This window comes from Paroedura picta, chromosome 3 (assembly GCF_049243985.1).
Source record: "Paroedura picta isolate Pp20150507F chromosome 3, Ppicta_v3.0, whole genome shotgun sequence".
NCBI lineage: Eukaryota > Metazoa > Chordata > Lepidosauria > Squamata > Gekkonidae > Paroedura > Paroedura picta.
In genome coordinates, this window is record NC_135371.1 from 157,002,652 (window position 1) to 157,026,854 (window position 24,203).

At 47.2% G+C, this 24,203-nt stretch overlaps 1 protein-coding gene across 1 annotated transcript in view; it reads right to left on the reverse strand.

Moving 5' to 3' along the window:
- LOC143833281 (keratin, type II cytoskeletal cochleal-like) overlaps positions 1–23,311 on the reverse strand; it is a 37,223-nt gene extending 13,912 nt beyond the window's left edge. The window contains exons 1-4 of the mRNA XM_077328895.1: positions 22,741–23,311; positions 20,260–20,468; positions 4,042–4,102; positions 1,099–1,194 (exon numbers count right to left, since the gene is read on the reverse strand). Coding sequence (XP_077185010.1) covers positions 1,099–1,194; positions 4,042–4,102; positions 20,260–20,468; positions 22,741–23,163 — 789 coding nt within the window. The 5' untranslated portion in view covers positions 23,164–23,311. The remainder of the gene's footprint in view (positions 1–1,098; positions 1,195–4,041; positions 4,103–20,259; positions 20,469–22,740) is intronic.
- Between the last annotated feature and the right edge of the window lie 892 nt (positions 23,312–24,203).

A 24,203-nucleotide genomic window follows, 5' to 3' on the forward strand; every position in this document is an offset into this window, starting at 1 on the left:
CTTTTCAATAGTTATTCATTTAGGGAATTTCTAGGCTGCCTTTTCAGATCTTCCACCCCTGCCCCTGGGCTCCTGTGACATCACTTCTGGAGCATTCTGGCCTCATGCAACTATTGACTTCTGCAGACCTTGCTCCCAGAATGCTCCAGGGGGTGGCCAGCTAGGGGCTGGCTATGCTAATAATAATAATCATAACAATAACGACAACTTTATTTTTGCATCCCACCCTTCCTGGTAGGCTCAGGGCAGGTAAAAACAAGTTTTAAACAGTCATCTGATTATTAAAACATTTAAAAACATTAAAGCCGCCTCCTCTTAATAATTTAGACTCATACTGAGGGGTTAGTCAGACCTTGGAGCATTCTTAAATTACACTTATTCTTTTTGACCAGGCCTAAACAAGCAACCCAGGGTTAGCACTAGCCAGGGTTAAGCCTTATGCCTGCTTTTGGGGGAAGGAGAGGAAGCTCTTCTGTTTTGAAGTCTAAAGGTAGCAGGATTGCGCCAGGAGAACAACAAGAAGCACAGAAGCCCGCATTTATTTTCCCAGAGGACAATCATGTTCTCTGCGGAGAAGCAAAAGCTAGCAGCCACTATTTTATCCAGTTGGTATTGCACATCTGGGAAACTGAGGCAAAAATAGGAATTCTCAGACTTTTAAGGCTCTTATCTCCGGATGCTTATCTTCATTGTTTGTTTCCCCACATCTATTCTCTTCTAATGAATGGCCTTTATCGCCGCTGGCCCTTCCCAGAGCCACTCCTTTTCACGTTCCCACCCTATTCCACTTCAGTTCAGCTTGCCTCTCCCTTCCATGTTTCTTTACTACTGTAGTAAGTGTGTTAAGAAAGATTATTCCCCTCTCCCACCTTCTGTAACTGCTGCATTCTACTGGACTCCCTTGGCAAGATGGATCCATGAGAGAAACTAACTAGTATTTAGGCGGTTTCACTAAAGAAGGGTACCTTGACCGTCAATGGCAGGAGAAGATCTCAGTGTTCAAACAGCCCTCAGGAGGAGAGCCAAAGTTCTCCAGTTAGTTCTTTCTGATCAGCACATGTATCTTTCTTACTCTAGGATGCAGATGTGGTTACTTACTGCTTCATAAAGACTTCTCAGGAAATTTATTTCATCCGTCAGTCCATCCACCTTGCCTTCCAGCTCCACTCGGTTCATGTAGGAAGCGTCAACATCCTAAAAACATAAAGATAGAGAGAGATTTTGATGATGTGCAGAGGAGGAGGAGGGAAAAAAAGCCACCCTGTGCAAATGATGGCAAATCCCATCTCCATGATCCTAAGATCCTCCAGTACAATCCTAAGAAGCTCTGCTCAGATGTAAGTCCCATTTTACTCAGTGGGGTTTATTCCCAATAAAGTGTTCTTAGTATTGCAGCCGAGATCCTTGTTACTATGCTAAAGTGCAGCCCTAATCAAAAATCATGCTTTTCCAACCCCATTGACTGCAATGAAGAAGGGTTGTTTTTATAGCCTGCTTTTCACTGGCCAAAGAAGTTTCAAAATGGCTTACAATCGCATTCCCTTCCGCTCCCTGTTAGGTAGGTGGTATTGAAACAGCTCTGTGAAAACTGCTCTGTGAGAACAGCACTATCAGGGCTGTGATGAGTCCAAGATCACCCAGCTTATGGAGGAGCGGAGAATCAAACCCAGATCGTCAGGGTAGAAGCTGCCAGTCTTAACCACAACACCAAGCTGGCTCAATGGACTTTATAATGATACAAATCTACTTAGGACTGCAGTGCGAGTCTTTCAAAGGAGTCACTGGACACGTCTTTTATTTCACTTTTGTTATGAAAACTGTTCCTACCATTAAACCATCCTTCTCTTCCCCTCTTTATAGAATCAAATGAGTAGCCGTGTTGGTCTGAAGTAGCACAATAAAATCAGAGTCCAGTAGCACCTTTAAGACCAACAAAGATTTATTCAAGGCGTGAGCTTGAAAGCTTGAAAGCTCACGCCTTGAATAAATCTTTGTTGGTCTTAAAGGTGCCTCTTTATAGAAGACAGGCAAGTCCTACACAAAAAATCTGGCAATAAACATGGCAATATGTAGAAGCCATTTCTGCCCACTAGAATTAGAACAGGCCGTTGTACCAGAACGCAACATTGCCCTTCTCTGAGGAAAGAGCTTCGAAGGAAGTGTCCCAGCATCAAACTGCTGGTTAAGAATTAATCAGAAAGTTTGACACCAACATAATGAGGGCTGTTACAGGAGTTATCAAGCTCAGCTAGTGAGAACTATCATCAATTGCTTGCTGATGTGAATTATCTCTGCACTTTTCTTAATTATATTTGAATTTTGCATCATTATGTCATTACTTCTATTCTGGCATTTCCTAACCCTTCAGGCTCTACCGTTTGCAACTTTTTCTTCTTCCTAAGTTTGCAAGTTCATGCACACCTAATAAGAACCCATTACCTGCCTTGGTTAAAATGTCTCCTGTTGGAATAAAATCATGTTATTCTCTAAAATGCTACAAGACTCTTGTTTCTTTTTGCCACGGCAGATCGACACAGCTACCGCCCTGGAGTTGTTCCCAGCAGTGTCACTGGCTGCCTTGACCTTGGGCAAATGACTTCTCCTTGCCGTGTGTCTTTTGCCCTTCTCCCTTTGCTGTCCCATCTGTTTAGTTTGTAAACAAGAAAGGAGAAAAGTCCTTCCTGAATAATGGAAACAATGCTTTGGGCTCCCAACCCAAGATCAAGAATAAAGAAATATACTGCTCAGTGCGGCTAACAGCATCTGAGGATGCCCAATGGTATTTTCAAAAATACTAAGCATCCTTCGTCCAGGGAATATCGTTGAGAAGCCATCTTCTGATGGACCTCCTTTCCCATGCCTCACCATCGCTCCTGTTGTTACTGAAAATAAAGCTGCGGCCTGTTTTAAGCCATATGTGTCATCTCTTCTTTGCAGACCAAAATGCCATCCTACTAGGCAATCGCCTCCAGAATGGAATGGCAAAATTTTACATGTGCTAGCCTAGCAGTCCCCAACCTTTTTCCGGTCGAGGACCGCCCCCGGGGTGGAGGAAAAGCTGCCGGCCCGGCCGTGCGCATGCACATTTTCGCCAGCAGTTGGCGCTAACGTGCATGCGCAGAATAGCCGTGCACGCACATTTTGGCCAGCAAGGGGCGGTAACGCACATGCATGTTAGCGTCCGCTGGCATGCTGGAGCCCACACCTGCCTCTTCCCCCCACTCTCACAGCAAGAAGCTAGCCGGGCCGCGAGCGAAGCGGCCGCTTTGGCGGGCGCTTCGCTCGGGGCCTGGCGAGCTTCTCACAGTGGGGGGGGGGGGAAGAGGCAGGTATGGTTGCTGGCGGCCCGGCACCGAGGCCCTTGCGTCCCGGTATCGGGCTGCAGACTGGGGGTTGGCGACCCCTGTGCTAGCCATCATCCAGAACGGTGCAGCAGCCATACTGTAAGAATTCCTGCAGCACCAGAACCTTAAGTGAGGCGCTCCTGGAAGAGCTGAGGGCCCTGCAGGAGCTTTCTCAGTTCCGCAGAACCTGAAAGATGGAGCTCTTCCGCCAGGCAAGTAAGGTTGAGGATGGGGCAGAGAGCAGGATTCTAAAATCTTGAGTCCCCCCTCCCTTTTTTAAACAGGCCACCTCTCCCCCACGTTAACATTGCCTGGGGTCATCGGCTGGAGAGCAGCAGAGCTGGGTAGTCTGCAGGGGAGTTAGGCTTTTGACTCTGCTGCTATCGATTGTATTTGGAAGTTTTTATATGTTGTTATGTTTTATGTAAACTGCTACGAGCTGGCTGGGCCAAGAGTGGTGGTCTATAAATCTAATAAATAAATATGGTTGCCATCCTCCAGGTGTGGCCTGAAGATCTCCTGGAATGACTACTGTTCTCCGAATTGCTGAGACCAGTTTCCCAGAAGAAAATGGCACCAAAATGCCTAGGAATTTTTCCAGTCTGTGATTGGCAACCCTGGAGATAGATGCATTCAGCTGCCTGGCTCTAGACCAATGGTTGGTATGAACAGCTAGAAAATGGTCAGTGCTTCTCACCTTCTTGAGGATCACAAATTCATTCTCGGCACTTGTGCGCTTGTTGATTTCATCTTCGTATCTGTTGGGGAGGAAATCAAACGGCTGGTTTAGAGTCACTCCTGAACTGTTCGTATGAACCACAGCACAGAGTCCTGCAGCAAAAAAATCAGTTCCCAAGGAAATCTACAGGTTTAACGCTGCAGCCAATGGGACTTATTGCTAAATAAAGGTCCACAGAGTTATGCAAAGTTGCTCTTTTCCCTCTGAAAACCAGCCAGTTCCCCCACATTTCCCTCCATTTCTTGCAAAATAAATGAGACATTAGGACCTTCCCTTATGACTCGTAGCCCCAGATGCTCAAGTCTTAAAAAGCCACGTTAAAAACCTGAATAAAACTGATGCGCAAGCTAGCCACCAATGGCCTGCACCATGGCATTTGCATTATACTGTTTCCAGTTCTGATCTGGGCATGGCCATTTGGCTAGCTTAAGAATCGCGGCACGGCAGCCATGTTTTTTTTGGTGTGTTAATGATACATAACACAACGAGCCTCAGCAATGACATGCAAGATGCTAAACCAGGATATTCTCAGTTAAATAAAGGATGGCACATTTTAAATATCCAAAGTATTTCCCATAAATGATCTTAAATAATCTTAAGGGTAGATTCATAAGGTCGTCTAACTTTAACCCTTTCATGTTAAAGATGGGGGAAAACCAGATATGGATTAATAGAACATAGAAACATAGAATCATAGAGTTGGAAGGGGCCTTACAGGCCATCTAGTCCAACCCCCTGCTCAACGCAGGATCAGCCTAAAGCATCCAAGAAAAGTGTGCATCCAACCTTTGCTTGAAGACTGCCAGTGAGAGGGAGCTCACCACCTCCTTAGGCAGCCTGTTCCACTGCTGAACTACTCTGACTGTGAAAAATATTTTCCTGATATCTAGCCTATATCGTTGTACTTGAAGTTTAAACCCATTACTGCATGTCCTCTCCTCTGCAGCCAACAGAAACAGCATCCTGCCCTCCTCCAAGTGACAACCTTTCAAATACTTAAAAAGGGCTATCATGTCCCCTTTCAACCTCCTTTTCTCCAGGCTGAACATTCCCAAGTCCCTCAACCTATCTTCATAGGGCTTGGTCCCTTGGCCCCAGATCATCTTCGTCGCTCTCCTCTGTACCCTTTCAATTTTATCTATGTCCTTCTTGAAGTGAGGCCTCCAGAACTGCACACAGTACTCCAGGTGTGGTCTGACCAGTGCCGTATACAATGGGACTACGACATCTTGTGATTTTGATGTGATTACATAAAGTCACCCTTCCATTCATGATCTTAGCCCTGCACTAGGTTTTCTTGAGCTGTCCTTCCTATGACAGCGCAATCCATTCCACTCTGAGCCTGTTGACATCAATGGACTTTGAAGGGAGTAAGTCAGCCTAGGATTCAGAGAATCCCAGAGTTGGAAGGGGCCATACAGATACCCTAGTCCAACCCTTTGCTCAATGCAGGATTAGCCTAAGGCACCCAATGCAGAGTAATGTTTACAGCTGGCCCAGGACTGGAGAGATCCATGTTCCAGTTTCCCCCACAACCACATACTTCACCTGTCACTATTTCTTGTCAAAGCCATCTCAAAGGGTTGTGGTGGTGATGGAAAGAGGAGCATACTGACTTGAGCTCCGTAGAGGAAATGGAAGGGAGAATGCAAGGAATCATGATTTTTTTTAATGCACACAATTGTTGTAGTTTTGTAAATTAAAGAGAAAGAAAGAAATGGTGCAAAAGGAAAAAAGATCTTATAGGCTGGATAACCCCTAAGTGTTTTGTGTTCAGTTTCTTCTGGGGGGATTTAATTTTAGATACTTTTTTCAGTTCCTTTCCATATAACACTTGAAACAGTAGTTCTGGACCAGTTCTTGACCAAAGGTTCTCACATTTAATGTTGGCTGGATGATCCCCCACCTTAAGAACTATACCAGCTCCTGTGTACAATTCAGTAGTGCTTCTTTCTTACTTGACAACCAGCTTGGTGTAGGGGTTAAAAGAGGCAGCTCGAATCTGGAGAGCCGGGTTTGATTCCCTGCTCCTCCATATGCAGCCAGCTGGGTGATCTTGGGCCAGTCACAGTCCTGTTACAACTGTTCTCGGAGAGCAGTTCTTTGTCAGAGCTCTCTCAGCCCCACTTACCTCTGTTGTGGAGAGAGGAAGGGAAGGAAATTGCAAGCTACTTTGATACTCCTTCAGGTAGTGAAAAGTGGGGTATAAAAACCAACTCTTCCTCTTCCAGCAAGCTGCAGTGGGTTACCCAGGAGCCCCGAGGGGCAGCACCAAGGGACAGCTTAGTTGGCTTAGCTGTACTCATGCATAGGATCCATATTTTTATTCTGGCAGCTTCATGTACTGCCTGTGTTTTAAAAGTCAGAAAGTTCCACCTGAACAATCTGGACTCAATGGGCAGGTTTAAATAGGTTTGATAGGAGATTGATGCTGGATGTTGAATGGGTAAGGGGAAAAAAATTAGTGCCCATTTTGGATTTGTAGTGGTTAGCTGTGCTGTTTGGTGTTGTACTGTACTTTGGCAGACTGTATGTAATATTAAGTTCCCATTGCTGCACTATACATGAGGAAGCCTTGGCGAAACAGGATACAAACCGGGAAGCCTGTCTGTCACTTTATGCGGCCCCTGCATCTGCTTGGATGAATGCATACTCCGCAGCTTGTTCAAAGTCACTTGGGAGTTCTTTATGCATTTGGTACTTTATATCCCATGGGGTGGACAACCCAAAATCAAAGTGGAGTGGAAAAATAGGCGGGAGTCGTTTGACTGTCAGAATTTGCGCAAAGTGTAAAATTATTTGGCACTTAAGTTTTTGGAACTTGGGTGGATTACATTTTCATGAATTGTACACAGCCTTGAATTGTGTCTTGTTCTGGCTGTTGCATTGCTCCAGCACCGTGTTTGTGCTTATTCTTTCTAAAACACAGCACTCCTAGCAGATTATCTACTAATCCCTGATGGGCCCTTCCCAATGCGTTTTGTTTTATCTGGCATTCTTTCAATGATTCCTCCTTCCTGCCCAAGGATTTAATTACTGTTTTCTGAGTTTTTAATATGTATTTTTGTTTTGGCATGAATTGTTTCTAGGATGAGCTTTTATTATGTTTTAACTGCTAGCTACTTTGGTGGACCTGATTAGGCAGAAATGTGGCATACGCAATTTGAAAATAATATTTAAAATAAAATTGCCAGGCTTCGGGGCATCACGTCCCTGCTGAGCACCCTCCCCACCCCAAAACTGACAGCCCTGTCCCCAAATTTCCTTGAAGTAACCAAGGCAGACGTGGCAACCCCATTTGGGACTGTTCTCAATTTAAGCATTTTATCAAGTATTTTTCCAAAGTGCTGCAAGCCAAAAAGGAGGGGAGAAAGCCCTTCTTGCTTCCGAGCCTCTCTTGCTGGGCTGCACCCACTTTTGGAATCCTGACTCACCCTGCCAGTTCCCTTTTGCAAGGGTTCAAAGGGCAGGAACTTAAGATAAGAGAGATGAGGGCAAGACCCGCTCTGCTGCATTTCCAGCTCTTGGATTCTGCCCTCATTGCAGCCATTCTGTTCTCCATTTGAAACTATTCTATCCGGCCTTATCTCCTTAGGCTCAAAGCAGCTAACAAGGTTGCAAAGATGGGCACACAAAGAGAACCGTCCATCAACAAATGACAACAAGACACACAAGCATTAAGCACGCAACTAAATGGCCAAAAGCGTCTGACCTCCCTGCTTTGCAGGCTTCCCTGAATGCAAAACCACAGCATTAAGCCAGACCAAATAACCACAAAAAGACAACCTGTTTGCTGTCCAGGGGACAGTCCCGGGAAAGGGCAGCACAAAGAGAAAGTTGCCTTATTATTATTAATATAATAAACTTATACCACTCCTCCCCATATGGGCTCAGGGCGGTTCACAGCAGCAAAAACATATGCACAACAAAATACTATAATGAAATACAACACTGAAATAGTTAAAAGCCTGATCCAACCCACCCCCCTTGCCCGCTTCATCTCTACCTAGACTGGAGATGGCATAGTTAATACATAGGTAGGGGGAGCCAACGAAAGGAAAGGAATAAGCACAAATGGCCCATGGGTTAGGCCTGGCAAGCTCCCAGAACTACAGCTGATCTCCAGATGACAGAAACCGGTTCCCTTGGAGAAAATGGCTGCTTTTGAGGGTGAGCTCTGTAGCACCATATCCTGCTTTGGTCCCGCCCATCCCCAAACCCCTCCCACAGGTTCCACCCCCAAATCATCAGGGATTTTCCAACCCGGAGCTCACACTTTAATTAGGTGGTCTAGGATTGCCAGTGGACAGCTTCCACCCAGTAGGAGCCTGGGAAGGGGGCATGTGGGGTGTAGTTGCTCCGTTAGCATGATGTCACTTCCAGGGCAAGCTTGGAAGTGACATCATTCTGTTTAGCACGTTGTTGTAAGAGTAGTGGATGTTAGAGCATTGTGCCAATGCAATGATGTAATTCTGGGTTGGCCTGGATGGGACACCTCACCATCAGACTCACAGCAATTTTGACTTCATTCTTGCCACTGCTGCCCCACCCAGCACTAGCAGTGGTTAAGGACTGCTGCAGAGAAGTTTCCTGCCATAGCAGAAGACCCAACAACCTTAATGAAGTCCCTAAGGCAGCCTTTTGATCATGGTGGCACTGCTAGAATATTTTTCAGCCTTTGAAATACCAGGAAGTGATGTGAGTTGGCCACTCCCCCTTGCCACACACACCCCAGAAGTGAGAGGAGCCTAGGGCAGCAAAGGTTTAAACGGCTGTGGCCCCTCCCCTTCCCACCCCCTCCAGACCCATGATTGGTCACTTTGGGAGAAGGTGGGACAACCTGCCCAGATAAGGGTAAAAAACATTTCTCTGTCATAGGGTGGAAGGGTTCTCACCAGCAACCATTTTGAAAAACTTCATTGTGGGACTGTTGTGGTATAATATGGTATCTTGGCACCCTTGGTACCTTGGCACAAAGCTGGGGTAGACTGGGAAGTAACAATAGCCCTGGAGCGAGCTAAGCCAAGCAGCCCCTGAAGCTGCACAAGCCAGCACTGTGGGAAAACTCAGGTCATTGATACCAATAAAGGGCAGTGGCTCTACTTGCAATGGGGCAACCATGGGGGAGGAAACAGCCTGGGGAGATGATACCTCTTATCATTTTCAAAGATGGGTCTGAGCCAGTGGCCCCTGAGGTTCAGGTAGAGTTGCTGGAGCTCAGCTCTGCTTGCACCTGACTATCAGTTGTCCTAGGGCAACAGGCCACCTGCAAATTTCCCTGTAAATTAAATGGCCAGCCCACCCATACTATGAATGGCTTTAAAGGTAGTGAGTAGAAGAAGAGCTGGAGGGTTTGTACCTTGTTTTTTTACTCCCCAAAGAGTAGCTCACAATCACCTTCCCTTCCTTTCCCCACAACAGACACTCTGTGAGGCAGGTGAGCTGAGCTCTGAGGGAACTGTGAGTGGTCCAGGGTCACCTAGCTGGCTCTATGTGGAGGACAAATGGGGAATCAATCCTGTTTCTACAGATTAGAAACCACTGCTCTTAACCACTACACCAAGCTGGCTGAAATAGGATAGCCTAGGACTAGTTTAGGAAATAACACTTTAAAATGGCCCTTGGGGCAAATAGGTGACCCATGCAATTGATGCAGGGCTAGAGTTACAGTATTTGCTGGCGTATAAGACTACTTTTCCCCCCTGAAAAACATGCCTCCAAGTGGGGGGGTCGTCCTATACACCGGGTGCACTTCAGTTGGGATAGACATAGCTGCCCATAGTGGCCCATAGTACTGTAATGTAATGTAACAAACTCTATATTTTGGGTGGAAATGTTGGGGGGTCGTCTTATACACCCAGTCGTCTTATACGCCGGCAAATACGGTATATATTACAAGAGGCTGATTCTGGACAATCACAACTCCCAAAGGTTCCTTGAAGGTAGAACTTTGGCTTTTGTTTATGGTAAAGCTGATGGACATTTTTAAAAGTCTATTGTACTATGAAACACTTGTAAGTCATTATGGAACTCAATTGGTTCTTTTATTGGGGTTATATCTTGCCCTTCCATAAAAGAGCTGAAGATAGGACATCTTAGGCTCATAGTAATGCTAAGAGCATGAAAGATAAAAGACGGAAAAGATAAAGAAATAGCCCAAAGCTGTCACATAGATAAAAGATAAAAGATAAAAGAAATAAAGAAATAGCCCAAAGCTGTCACATTGATGTCATGCTTCAGTGCCCCAGATCACAATTGCATAAAGGTGTATAGTGCACAATCCTATGAAATGTGATAGAATCTTCCACACTTAAGCAATAATCTGTATTTTTCTCACCACTAGCCAGCCTGATTGCGTCAGATCTCAGAAGCTAAGCAAGGTTGACTCTTGCTAGCATTTGGATGGGAGATCTCCAAGGAATGCCAGGGTCCTACACAGAGGCAGGCAACAGCAAGCCCCCCCTGGATGTATCTTGCCGTGAACACCCTATGGGGTCACTCTTAGTCAGGGGTAGTCAAACTGCAGCCCTCCAGATGTCCATGGACTACAATTCCCATGAGCCCCTGTGAGAATTTGCATGGGAATTGTAGTCCATGGACATCTGGAGGGCCGCAGTTTGACTACCCCTGCACTAAATCGACTGTGACAGCAAAGAAATAAATAAAAACTGAAGACCAGAGACTGAACCAGCTTGGGTTTTCCCCAGTTTCACAATCTTCAATGGAGAATGAAAGGACAGCATTTCAGAAGGTTAAACAAGAATTATTGCTATTGGATTTTAGAAGTACAAATCGACAAGCAAGTCGGGTATGTGCTTTGACATAGCATGGACTTGAACCACCTGCTACCTTACCGATATATTGACTAAATCTATGACTATACCCTGCTATTGAGATTTGGGGGGGGGGGGCTGCTAGATTAAACGCTATAATGACCCCAGAAATGAAAAGCCGCTGTTTAAATGCTCAGATTTCAACAAGGAAAGAGAAAGATGGATTAAACCACTATCAGAGAAGAACAAGCTTATAGATGTAAATCACTATCTTTTCTGTTATGGGATGTGGACCCATATGCTACCAGGTCACTGGCATCTTATCTCTTGGCAACTCAACATAAAATTAAAATTAATAAACTTTTATGATTTCCCCAGGTGATAAGAATCAGTGGCTTAAGGCTTAAACCCAAAGAAAAGGAAAGGGAGAATAAAAATTATATAGGTCTTCAGACCCAGTTCTCACAGCTCTGTGATTAGTGTGGTCACTTACAAAAGAGGACATGACTCCTACGTTTTTAAGACAGGTAAAGGAACTAGAACCAGGTTTGGGATTCAAATTTGTTGTGCAGGCTAGTTGTCTGGGTTGCTTATAATACAGCCCTATGGGGGATGAATTTCAGATAGTTAACTTCAGTGCAAAACATACATTTGTACAAAAAATGAATTTGTGTAAAATGAATTACTTTCAGTATGCCACTCAAGGAAAAGCAAACCAGTGCTTTGAGTTCAATTGTCATTCACAAAAACATAGGGGGAATAAAAATGTTAAGGTTAGTGATTAATGGTAGATGCTTTCCCAGTTGTGCAAAGTAATACTTAATAGAAATTTGTTGCTAGCCCCATCCGTCTCCACACTTACATGTACAGCAGTTAATGATTTCAGCATGAAACAGTGACTTTAGGGTTGCTATTTTCTTTTCACCAGCAAGACAACCCCCTTTGGTATCCCCCCATCCCCCACCAGCTCTCAATACAACAGCAAGAGGGGAAAACAACATTTCATGATGCTGCAATATCACTTCCAGGTGCATAACAGGAAATTATGTCCATGCATCACAGGATGCTGTGGGATTCACCCCAAACTCTATGGTTTTTACCAAAGAGTTTAGTGTGAATTTTACAACGTCCTACAGCACAGTTACCTGAAGTGATGTTGCAGCATTGAGGGACTCCCTTCCATATCACAGTCCAGGGCAACAAAACCTTGGTGACTTGCATGTGTGAATGGGCTCTTATAACAGCTTGTGAGTGACCAGTAAGCACCTTGGCGAAGTGGTTAGGAGCACCGACTTGTAATCTGGAGAGGTGGGTAAGATTCTCTGTCCCCCCCCCCCATGCAGCCAGCTGGGGTGACCCTAGGATTGCCACAGCACTGATGAAGCTGTTCTGACTGAGTAGTAATATCAGGGCTCTCTCAGCCTCCCCTCCCTCACAGGGTGTCTGTTGTGGGGAGAGGAAAGGGAAGGCAGGAATATCAGGGCTCCCTCAGCCCCCCCCACCTCACAGGGTTTCTGTTGTGGGGAGAGGAAAGGGAAGACAGGAATATCAGGGCTCTCTCAGCCTCACCCACCTCACAGGGTGTCTGTTGTGGGGAGAGGAAAGGGAAGGGAGGAATATCAGGGCTCTCTCAGCCTCCCCTCCCTCACAGGGTGTCTGTTGTGGGGAGAGGGAAGGGAAGGCAGGAATATCAGGGCTCTCTCAGCCTCACCCACCTCACAGGGTGTCTGTTGTGGGGAGAGGGAAGGGAAGGCAGGAATATCAGGGCTCTCTCAGCCTCACCCACCTCACAGGGTGTCTGTTGTGGGGAGAGGGAAGGGAAGGCAGGAATATCAGGGCTCTCTCAGCCTCACCCACCTCACAGGGTGTCTGTTGTGGGGAGAGGAAAGGGAAGGGAGGAATATCAGGGCTCTCTCAGCCTCCCCTCCCTCACAGGGTGTCTGTTGTGGGGAGAGGAAAGGGAAGGGAGGAATATCAGGGCTCCCTCAGCCTCCCCTCCCTCACAGGGTGTCTGTTGTGGGGAGAGGGAAGGGAAGGCAGGAATATCAGGGCTCTCTCAGCCTCACCCACCTCACAGGGTGTCTGTTGTGGGGAGAGGAAAGGAAAGGGAAGGGAGGAATATCAGGGCTCTCTCAGCCTCCCCTCCCTCACAGGGTGTCTGTTGTGGGGAGAGGAAAGGGAAGGGAGGAATATCAGGGCTCTCTCAGCCTCCCCTCCCTCACAGGGTGTCTGTTGTGGGGAGAGGAAAGGGAAGGGGATTGTAAACCACTTTGAGACTCCTTCTGGAAGAGAAAAGTGGCATATAAAACCCAACTCTTCTTCTATTCAAGTTCAAAATTTCCGTGTGCACAGCACACTTCATCAAACAAGTGTGCTATGCACACAAAAGCTTAGACTTAAATAAAACGTTGTTAGTCTTAAAGGTGCCAATGGAATCAAAAGTTGTTCTGTTACTTCAGACCAATATGGTTCCCTACTTGAATCTACCTTATAAGAGAAGTGTTCTAGCTAATTTCCTTCCTCACACATCGTCTTCTCCGTGTTGTAATCTTTATTCCTGGGAAGGGGGGGGGGCAGGGATTCCCTCACATGAAGCCAAACCTGTCGGGCAGCTGAGGTACAGGCTTATGGTCTGTGGCAACTAGGCCCCAACTGTCAAACAGGTCTGACACAGAGAACCATCTTGCATGCTGAATACAAGGAGGCTCACCATACAGACTGAATTTGTAAACCGTTTTGCAAAGTTAAAATGATTCAATATGTTGATGGAGACGTGGGGCTGAGAAACACTGGTGTTACCATGTCATAAAATGTCATAAAAGGCGCACAATTGCACAAACCCCTAGAACAAGGCAGAAGAGTGACAATAAAGAGCAGATTTGTGCTAGTTTTCCTTGTTAATCTTCAATTGTTCTTGTGTTTTACCTGCATTGGTTCATTTTTCTCTCTCTTCTGAATTCTCTCCCTTAATTTCTTTTATGTGGGATGACATGAGAAACCTGAGAGAGGTTCAGTTTCGTGTCTTGGGGGAAAGCTATACTGCATAACTGTATCAGTTTTCTACAGCTAGGGTCACCACAGATACTCTCTAGCCACTGAAGGGGAATTATACATCATTAAGAAGAACTGGGTTTCTGTACCTTGATTTTCACTACCCGAAGGAGTCTCAGAGTGGCTTGCATGCTATCACCTTCCTTTCCTCTCCCTACTACAGACACCCTCTGAGGTAGGTGAGGCTGAGAGAGCTCTGACAGGCCCAAGGTCACCCAGCTATCTACATGCGGGGAGGAGTGGGGAATCAAACCCGCTTCTCCAAATTAAAGGCCGCCGCTCTTAACCGCTTTACCATGCCAGCTCTCAGATCACTGGCTCTTATAGTTGCCTCCTCAAACTAATGCTTGGGACTGTAGTTCATTAAGAATCTTCTCGACTAGAGATTCATAACCTCCCCGCAAACTACAGTTCCTTATTTTCTCCAAGGTAAGGTGGTTGGAGTACCTTGGGTGTGGTGGTTAGAGTGGGCTATGAAAGACCCAGGCCCATTCTGCACTTTCAACGTGCTTTTGCAGCTGGATTTTCCTGTGCAGAACAGGAAAATCTACTTCAAAAGTGCATTGAAAGCGCATTATCTATTGTGTGCAGAATGGGCTCCAGATTCAAATCCGTACTCTGCCATGAAGCTAGATGAGGCCATCACACTCTCTCATCCTAACCTACCCCACAGGTTTGTTGCAAAGGTAAAATGGAGGAGGGAATTTATACAGCCTGAAGATGGAAGAATAAAACTGTACTAAATATACTTAAAAAAAAAAAAGTTTAAATCTGCAGGAGAGTTTTGTCCTTGATATCAAACAGGAAAACGCCCCTCGATTGTGAAGCACAGGAGACTTTTGAAAGGGCAATGAAAATTATTAATGTGACAGCCCTACCCAAGGCCTCTCCCCTCTTCCTCCTCCCCCGCCCCAGCTAGATACCCTTGGCTACAGTTGCAGAAACATTACAGGCAATTGACTTTTCTCCTCTCCGGGACACACCCTGAGGGCTTATCAGCGCTGTTTGCTTTTGGTTCCTGTCTGAGCTGGCTTGCCAACTCACATATATATATATATATATTTTTAAAGGCACAGAGGGTGTGGCTGGGTGAGGGGAACAGGTGGGGAGCTGATCCCCCATTGGTGTTTCCTAAGAGAAACAGAGGGGCCTTTTGTACAAGATCAACCGCCACCTTTGCTCCCCTTGTTGCCGTGGAGCTCTTTTTAATAGGAGAAGGTGTGCTCTTTTGTGACCCTGGAGATCTCTCTCTCTCTCTCTCTCTCTCTCTCCCCAAGCAATCCTTTGCCAAGAAAGAATAGCCTTTTACACGTTAGCACGTCATTCTTTGACTCGATTGCACAATGGAGTGCTTCTCAATGGCAGGGAAATAGTTTCTGAAAGCCTCGAGGTGGGGCCTGGCCGTCTCCCAGAATTGCAACTGGTTTCCAGACTGCTGAGACCAGTTCCCCTGGAGAAAATGGCAGGTGGACTTGATAGACTTATATTCCACTGAGTTTCCTTCCCAATTTCAAACCACAGATCTCTAGGAATTTCCCAACCTAGAGCTGGCAGTAGGGATGGTGGTCCACAGGTAAGATCTGCGGATCTCCTGGTTTTGCGGATCTCCTGATCTCCTGTCGACCTCCAGGCGACAGTTCACCTGGGGAAAATGGCTGGAGGGTGGATTCCATCACATTATACTCCACTGGGGTCTTTCCTTGCAACAAATCCCACCCACTCCTAGCTCAACCCCCCAAATCTCCAAGTATTTCCCAATCCAGAGCTGGCAACCCTCGTTGGCAACCCTATTTTAGAGGTATGTATAATATGATGGGAGGTATATAGAAGAAAAACAGGTAATCACTGAAAAAAACCTAAGTTGCTGCTGCTTGTGTATATTCCATGTGAAGTAGCAAGATCTCAGCCCTGGGGCTGTAGCATCAATGTGGTGTTCTAGACTTCAGACTTGTCCTAGAGTGGTTATTCCCTGCATGGTGCCCAGGGAAGGGGGCATGGTTCTCCCAAGCAAAGCACCGGTCATGGCTTTCTTCCAGCTCACTGAAGCAGGAGATGCTTCAGAACAATGCTTCGTGACTTCAGGGAGCTCCCACTTAGAAACAGCTGCCTCTGTTCCAGGAGAGTGTTTGGGTGGAACTGAACAGAATTTTGTGATAGGCCAAGCCCCAGTGGCAGCCATTTTGTGGTGGCACTCCCTACGTTACCTCAGCTTTCTGAAAGCCTTCCAAGGGTAAAGTTGGGGCCTCCTGACCTGAATTCTAGGATTGCTAGGTCCCTACTGACCACTGGCAAGGGATGAGGGGTAGGGTTGCCAAATCCAGGTTGAAAAACACCTGGAGATTTGGGGATGGAGCCTGGGCAGGACAGGGACCTCAGTGGGGTTTAATGCCATAGAGTCCATCAGCCATTTTGTTAAGAGGAACAGATCTCTGTAGTATGGAGACGGGCTGTAACTTGGGGGGATTTTCAGGTCCCACCTGAAGGCTGGCATCCCTACCTGAATTCCCATCCCTGTGAACCTGTGACTGCCTCACAGTATAACCCAGGTCACCACGTGATAAAGAGGGTCAAGGGAAGTGAAGGTCTATGTGTGTTGCCCTACAGGAAGGGTGGCATACAAGTGTAATTGATAATTGGGTCTCAAAGGGAACCAAACATCCATTTTCTCCAAACTTGTGTCTTACGGCAAGGCCCATGGGTCCGCTACACACATTAGAGTTGTTCACATCCTGAGCAGCATCCTGCTGTAATCTTAAAATGGGCAACGGGCAGTGCAAGACCCTCTGCAGCTCCAGATTGCTGCTGAGCAGGGTTTCCGGTGTTAATGAACATCCATTCACAGGCACATCTAAGAGGGAACACAGCTCTTGACTGGAACATTCCTGGAGATATGAGAGTGCTGCCTGAATGCCAGCCTCCGGGTGGGACCTGGGGATCTAGCAATTTGACCCACACACACACCAGTGGCCAGCGGGAACCTGGCACCTCTAGATATATCTAGAGCTCATTCCGCACATGTTGCATAATGCACTTTTGACGCACTTCAGAAGTAGATTTCTCAGTTTCACACAGGAATACCCAACTGCAAAAGCATCCTGAAGGGGCATTATCCAACGCGTGCAGAATGCTTGTAGGTCACAATGCAACTCAAATGGACGGCATGTACACAGCCGACAGGTGCTTGTGCTGATCACAGCTCTGGAAGGCTCACACAACTGAATCAACACCTTTTGCAAGGAAGCGTAACACAAACAACGTCTTCCACTCCCACTCCATTGACTGCAACCAAGTCACAGTAGGTGGCTAAGTGTTTTTAGGAGTGTGCTAGAGCAGCAAGGATCAGCTTTCCAGCCTGAAGACTCTGCTTGTCATGTGTTTAGCGAATCCTTGGCAGGCAAGGCTGTTTTTAATACCCTATTTGCAGCCAGTCACAAGCTTCTCCAGTCACGGGCTAGCGAGAAGGGGTTTTATTCAAGCTCCTCTGCAATACCGTTCCACAGCTTTAGAATATTTTGGGTAGATTCAGACATGCCCTCCCTCCAACGCCACTGACAATCTGACATCATGTGGTGCAGAAAGGACCATGCCATGCACCCATTCAGCATGTCTGGGTCAATCCAAGTCTAGACTGGGGGACTTCAGCTCTCAGGAAGAATGCAGACCAAAATTATGCACAATTCCTGCAAGGCATTCCTACTTGCTTAGAACTGCCTTTCCCACTTCTAACCTAAATTTGACATTATGCTATTTTTAGCCCTTCGCAGTTGCACTTTCTTGAGCCAAATTAAAACCCTTGTCTCTGTTATGTTTTACTCTCCCCTCTTGGTACCATTCTAGAAGGTAATCCCATCTATTCATATTTATGAAGGCGCCTCTCCATTTGAGGCCACCATCATTTTTTCCCCTTGTTCCTCCTTATGACCACCCCTGAGATCCGCTGCAGAAATATAGAACAAAAGAGTGCTGTTTCTCCCACACTGCCCCACCCCAACCTCACCAATCCCGGAAGATCTCCAGTGCTCGTTCTTTGCATCAAAAACCTGCATCAAGCCCTCCTTGTATTCTTTCCTTTGAACAACTCATTACTTATTGGCCAGTTCACAGACTTGCCCCCGTTTTTCCCTGTTCATACAACAATTCCCCATGTGTAGCTGTGCTTTGCTACAATGCCTCTAGACCTGGGGCTAGTTTTTAACAGCCCTCGGCCTGCCTCACTTGCATGCATTTGGAGACAAAAAGTAAAGCACAAAGCAGACAATCACGGATACGGCAATCAGCAACTTCTGTCAGTTAACACTTTTTCAGTTGCTTTCATTACAGAACAATGCTAGTCTCTGTAAATTGTGTGTGTGTGTGAAGTGCCATCAAGTTTCACCCAACTTATTCCCACCCCATAGTGGCCAAAGTGTAGCTCTCCAGATGTCCATGGACTACACTTCCTATGAGCCCCTGCTAGCACATGGAGGGACATCTAGAACTGTGAGTTATTGGCGAGAAAAATGCAGGGAACGGCTATGGCTGGGCAGCAGAAAATCTGTTCGGCATGCAGAATGTTGCAGGTTCGATCCCCAGCATCTCCTGTTGAGAGGATCAGGCATTATTTGATGTAAAAGACCTCTGCCCAGGTACCTGGAGAACCACAGCTGGTCAGAGCACACCAGGTAAAGGTGTACAGAACCTTGTCCTGCTAGATAGATGGCCTGACTCAGTATAAGGGAGCTTCATGTGTTCATACAATCACATTGCACATTTGTGACATTGCACCTGTTCAGTGTAGCAGAATTGGCGTAAAGGTTAGAGTGTCAGACTAGGTTAGAGTGTCAGACTAGGGTGGGGGAGACCTGCGTTCAGATCCCCGTTCTGTCATGAAGCTTGATGCATGGTCTTCGACTTCATGCACTCTCAGCCTTCATGCACTCTCAGCCTCATGGGGTTGCTGTGGAGGATAATGCATCTTGCCCTGAGCTCCTAGAGGAACGGCTGAGTCTCTAATACACTAGCTCGTTGGTTAGACAGGCAGGCGGATAGATAAATCTGTGATCTGGGAGCACCATGATTCAAATCTCGTCACCACCTTGAGCTCATTAAGGTGACCAGACGCAAGTCACGGCCTGTCAGCTTCTGCCCAGTTACTACATTATTTATCGTATGGCATGTGTGTAGTGTGGCAAGGAGATCCTATGACCTGATTGGCTGGAAGCCAGGAAGTGACATTTGGAAGTGGTTCACCATGGCCTGCCTCCACATCATGACCCCTAGTGCAGGGGTAGTCAACCTGTGGTCCTCCAGATGTTCATGAACTACAATTCCCATGAGCCCCTGCCAGCATGGGAATTGTAGTTCATGAACATATGGAGGACCACGGGTTGACTACCCCTGCCCTAGTGTTCCTTGGAGGTCTCCCATCCAAATACTAACCAGAGCCGACCCTGCTTAGCTTCCAAAATCTGAAAAGAATAGGCTTGCCTCGGCTATCTTTCTACAGTATAGAGGTAATAATACTGGCTTGTTGTAAGCATAGCAAGAATCACGTGGCATGGCATCCTACCACTCCACTAAACACAGTTTGAAGCCTTCTAGCCTAAGAAGCCTTCCTCCAACTTAAGTGGCCTTTTCAATGGAAGAACAGTCACTTCCGGTGGAGAAAGTCTTCTTAGGTTGGAGAAAGTCCCCTTGGGAAATGGATGGATCCATTCCACTGTAGGCTAAGCATTTTTGGACACTGGAAGTGCTCTCCAAATGCTAATTATCACTGACTGAAACTGGGTGGGAGGGAGACAGCATGGTATAACCCAATAAGCAGCTCGGATAGAGCATGGGGCAGAAAATTAGCATCTGAAGTGAGATGCTATGGGAAGGGAAGGCAGAATGGGAAGGCTATAGCCTGTTCTTGTCAGATTTTGGAAGCTAAGCAGGGTCAGTACTTGGAGGGGAGCCCACCAAGGAAGCCTCTGCAGAGGAAGGCAATGGCCAACCACCTCTGCTTCCCACTTGGATGGAAGCCAACCAAGAAAGGCTCTGAAGAGGAAGGCAATGGCCAACTACCTCTGCTTCCCACTTGGATGGGAGCCCACCAAGGAAGGCTCTGCAGAGAAAGGCAATGGCCTTGGATGGAAGCCCACCAAGAAAGGCTCTGAAGAGGAAGCCAATAGCCAACCACCTCTGCTTCTCCCTTACCCTAAAAGCCCCAGGTTAGGGCCACCTAGAGCTGGCTGTGACTTGCCGGCACTTTAGACACACACACAAGCCTCAGACTGAATTTCTCTGATAGCAGGAATCCACCCGGTACACTTTTTGCAAAGATGCCTTGCCACCTGCCCACGCTTTGCAAAAACCGTTAGAAACACATTACTTGTTCTTGAAATCCTCCACAAGATCCTGCATGTTCTTCAGCTCTCCCTCCAGGCGTCCCTTGTCGTTCAGCAGAGTATCCAGCTGCCGCCGGAGGTTGTTAATGTAGGTTTCGAAAAGGGGAGCGACGTTGCTTCGGGTGGTCTTCTGGTCCTGCAGGAGGCTCCATTTGGTCTCCAGCATCTTGTTTTGCTGCTCCAGGAACCGGACCTGGGGGAGGGGCAGGGGAGAAAGCCCAGGGGCACATTTTTCAAGTGCCTGTCACTCTTCCAATCCAACCGTAAATGGCACCCAAAAAAGAAGAGAAAATCGAGGGCCCGCATGATCAGCCACTTTCAGAACTTAACATCGTGGAAAATATAAGAGTATGAAGCACCAGGGGAATTATAGTTCTGGGGGGTGGAGGGAGATTCGCTAAAGTCTGCAAGTGTTTGAGGGTCTCAAGAGACGGGAGCTCCCCAGATAGCACTTATGTCAAACTCAGCATTGAATAACCCACGGTCAAGCTTCCGCTGACTTCATTGCCAGGAGAGTCGGTGGGGGGGGGCAAACACAGAACAAGGAGCAAACAACTGTAGCCTGATCCTTATTTTGCAAACAAACAAAACACCCTTCGACTGTAGATATTTCCTCGGGGCTTCATCTGGGCCATATTCTAACAGCTCAGGGTCACTGCAATACATTTACTGGCATTTTCCACGATAACCCCAATCAAGAGGGCCAGCCTAGGCAGCCCATTTCATCTCACCATGACTGGTCGGGATTTTTATCCTGCCTGAACTAACACAAAACGAGAGGAAATCAACAATTTAGGGACGGTGGGGGATGTGACTATCAAAAGTTAGTAGTCATTTTTTTTTTACATGTGTGCTATTTCACCGGTGGCATGATTAAACCACTTTTGCTCACAGGTCAGCTTGTAAGTAATGACACCACCCCTACCACCCCTGTGTCACTAGGAATAAATCACACTTATAACAGGGGAAGTCTTGGTTGTGAGACGCAGCAGATTAAGACATGCATCAGAGGCAGCATGGTATGGCTTCTTGCTATGTTTGTGTGAGGTGCCTTCACAACTCACGGCGACCCCATCCAGGGGCTTTCAAGGCAGGTGAGAAGCAGAAGTGGTTGGCCAATGCCTTCCTCTGCAGAGCCTTCCTTGAAGGTCTTCCTGCAAATACTGGACGTACTTGGTTTCCAAGATCAGCCAGGAACAGTCTATACCTTCCTTCCCCATAGCATCTCACTGCCTTCCCTCCCTATAGCTGCCTTCCCTCCCCATAGCATCTCACTGCCTTCCCTCCCCATAGCATCTCAATACAGACGCTACTTTTCTGCCCCCTGCTCTAATCAAGCTTGCTGCATTTTGATTTGTACTTCTCCATCCTGACTGATTTCTTTGCAACACCCCTCCCACCTTCAGCGTGGGATTTAAAGATTTGGGGATCTCCATTCTGACTTGGATCCGATGAAGGGAAATATCCTATCCTGAAAAATCTTACCTCTCCAAAGCTCACATTCCCCAAACTTTATTGGTCTCTAGGGTGTAACTGGACTCGAATTTAGCTCTTCTACTCCAGACCCTCCTGGCTACCTTCACAGAACGGCGTGTCAGACTTAGACTGGGTGATCATGAGTTCAAATCCCCCACTTGCCATCTAATTCATTAAGTGCTCTTGGGCCTGTTACTCTTTCTATGCCTAACCTCTCAGGCATTATTCTTTGTGGATAAAAAAAACTCATTAATGCCACTGTGAACTACCCGAGGAAGGGCAGGATAAAAAAACAGGTACTTGAAAGCATTCGAGAAATCCAAGGATCTCATTCAGGAGACTGAAGCAGGTGGAAAAGGCTATCGGTAAACAGCTGCGAATGCAGGCAGGCACCCTTACTGAAAAGCAGGCCAGTTCTAACTTACAATATGCTGAGAAACTAGGAATGATTATAGAAACCACAGAGAATTGGGCTGAAGGGGGCTCAGAACTAGCACAGTAAGCAATTAGCCAACATGATCTCTGCCTCAGAAGATTCAAAAGGATGAAGACATGGAAAAACAGGCTCTTCTCCTTTCAGTATATGGCACAGTGGCCATCTTCTCGATACCATGAGAGAACAAATTTAGCGTTTCTGCGCCTGGAAGATCCTCTTTATGAGCTGAGGTCAGAAGCTGGCATGTTGGACTCGGAGTTCTGGGGCTGACAAAGCTTCCGTCAATGGAGAGGCAGCAAATAGAGAAGACCACACAGCCAATAAAGGCCAGATTGCATCGGCCAAGACATCCTGAGCCTCTGGTGGGGTTTGTGAGAAGGAAGGCCCAGGTGCCATCACAGAACATACACAAAGCCTTGAGTGGCCGGCTGTTTTCAGCAGAGAAACACCAGGCCTCTTGCCCTGTCCTTGCACCAGGCCTAGGATCCCCAGACTCCTGTGGGCTTTTTATGGCACTGTGAAACACGTATTGGGGAAGCCGACAGCCTCTTACCTTGTCAATGAAGGAGGCAAATTTGTTGTTGAGGGTCTTGATCTGCTCCTTCTCCTCCTTGCGTACCTTCTGGATGGTTGGGTCGATTTCCAGGTTGAGCGGGGACAAGAGGCTCTGGTTGATGGTGACCTCTTGAATCCCTGGAGATGGAAGCCCACCACCATAGCCTCCTCCAAACCCACCTCCATAACCACCGGAGAGGCGAGCACTTGAAGACAGGCCACCATAGAAACTTCCTCCACCGCCGGTGGAGATCTTCTTGCCTCCGGAGCCAAAGCTATAGAGGCTGGAGCTGCCAAAGCCACCGGGTTTCCTAAAACTGGAGCTTCCGACACCACGGGACGAAGAAACGCTGCTGACTCGGACCTGGCTGAAGCCCCCTGGGCCAGCTGCTGAGCGGGAGCTATAACTGATTTGTGCCATGGTTATCCAAGCAGGGCTATTTTTTTTTTGAAGAAGAAGAAGAATTAGAAGGGAGGGAGGGAGGGAAGAGATCAGACGTGGCTCGGTGGAGTTAAAGAGAGAGAGTCCCTCTAAACCTGCAAACCGGCACTTCCTCTCCTTTTATCCGTTAGAAAGAGCTGGGCTTGGCTTGGGGGCACAGGATCATTTTACTGCCTGCAAGGACTGGGTGTGTCTGGCAGCCGTCCCACCGCATTCAACCTGCTGAGCACAGAGCACAGAAGGAAGGGGGGGGGAACTCACACACACACACACACAGCCACGGCAACACTATCGTTCCACTCCCTGCACCTTGCGCTTTCCTGGGCAGCCTTTCACCTCCTTCTTTAATAGGTGTGCAGCGAGTACTTTTTACTAGCCTTAAGACATCTCCCCCCCTTAAATGAAATTCCTTCTTGTTTATATCGGAATCAAGGAAAGGTGCTGGTCACCTCCCTTGGCCAGAGACCACAGCAAAAAAGAGGGGAGGCCCAGTTCAGTCAATGAAACCAAAGGAGCTTTGTTGCGGGGAGGGGAAAGGCGTGCTGAAATGTGTCCTTCGCTCCCCACAGTTGGCTTTTGCCATGGTATGCGCTGCGGATCGCATGTGGCTTTAAAGACTCTGGGCAGGACTCCTCTCGCTTATGAGTTTCACGCTAGGGCTATTGTCCTATGCCTCATTGCTAGAGCAGAGGCAGAAGATGGCCCTGGCTAGTCTAATCTTGCCAGCTCTTCTTAGAAGCTAAGCAGGGTCAGCCCTGGGGTGTATTTGGATGGGAGACCCCCAAGGAAGGCCAGGGCTGCTATACAGAAACAGGCAGTGGCAAGTATTTGCCTCCCTCGCTGTGAAAACTGTACAGGGTCACTGTTAGCAGGCTCCAATTGGACAGCAGTTTCTCTATACAAAAGAACAAGATTCTAGTCCTTAATGACTGATGAGATTTTTAGAGAGTCAAAACTGCCTTCTCCAGATCCCAGTGCAACCTGGGGAAAGCAGGACAACCAGGCAAGTAGGCTGCCAT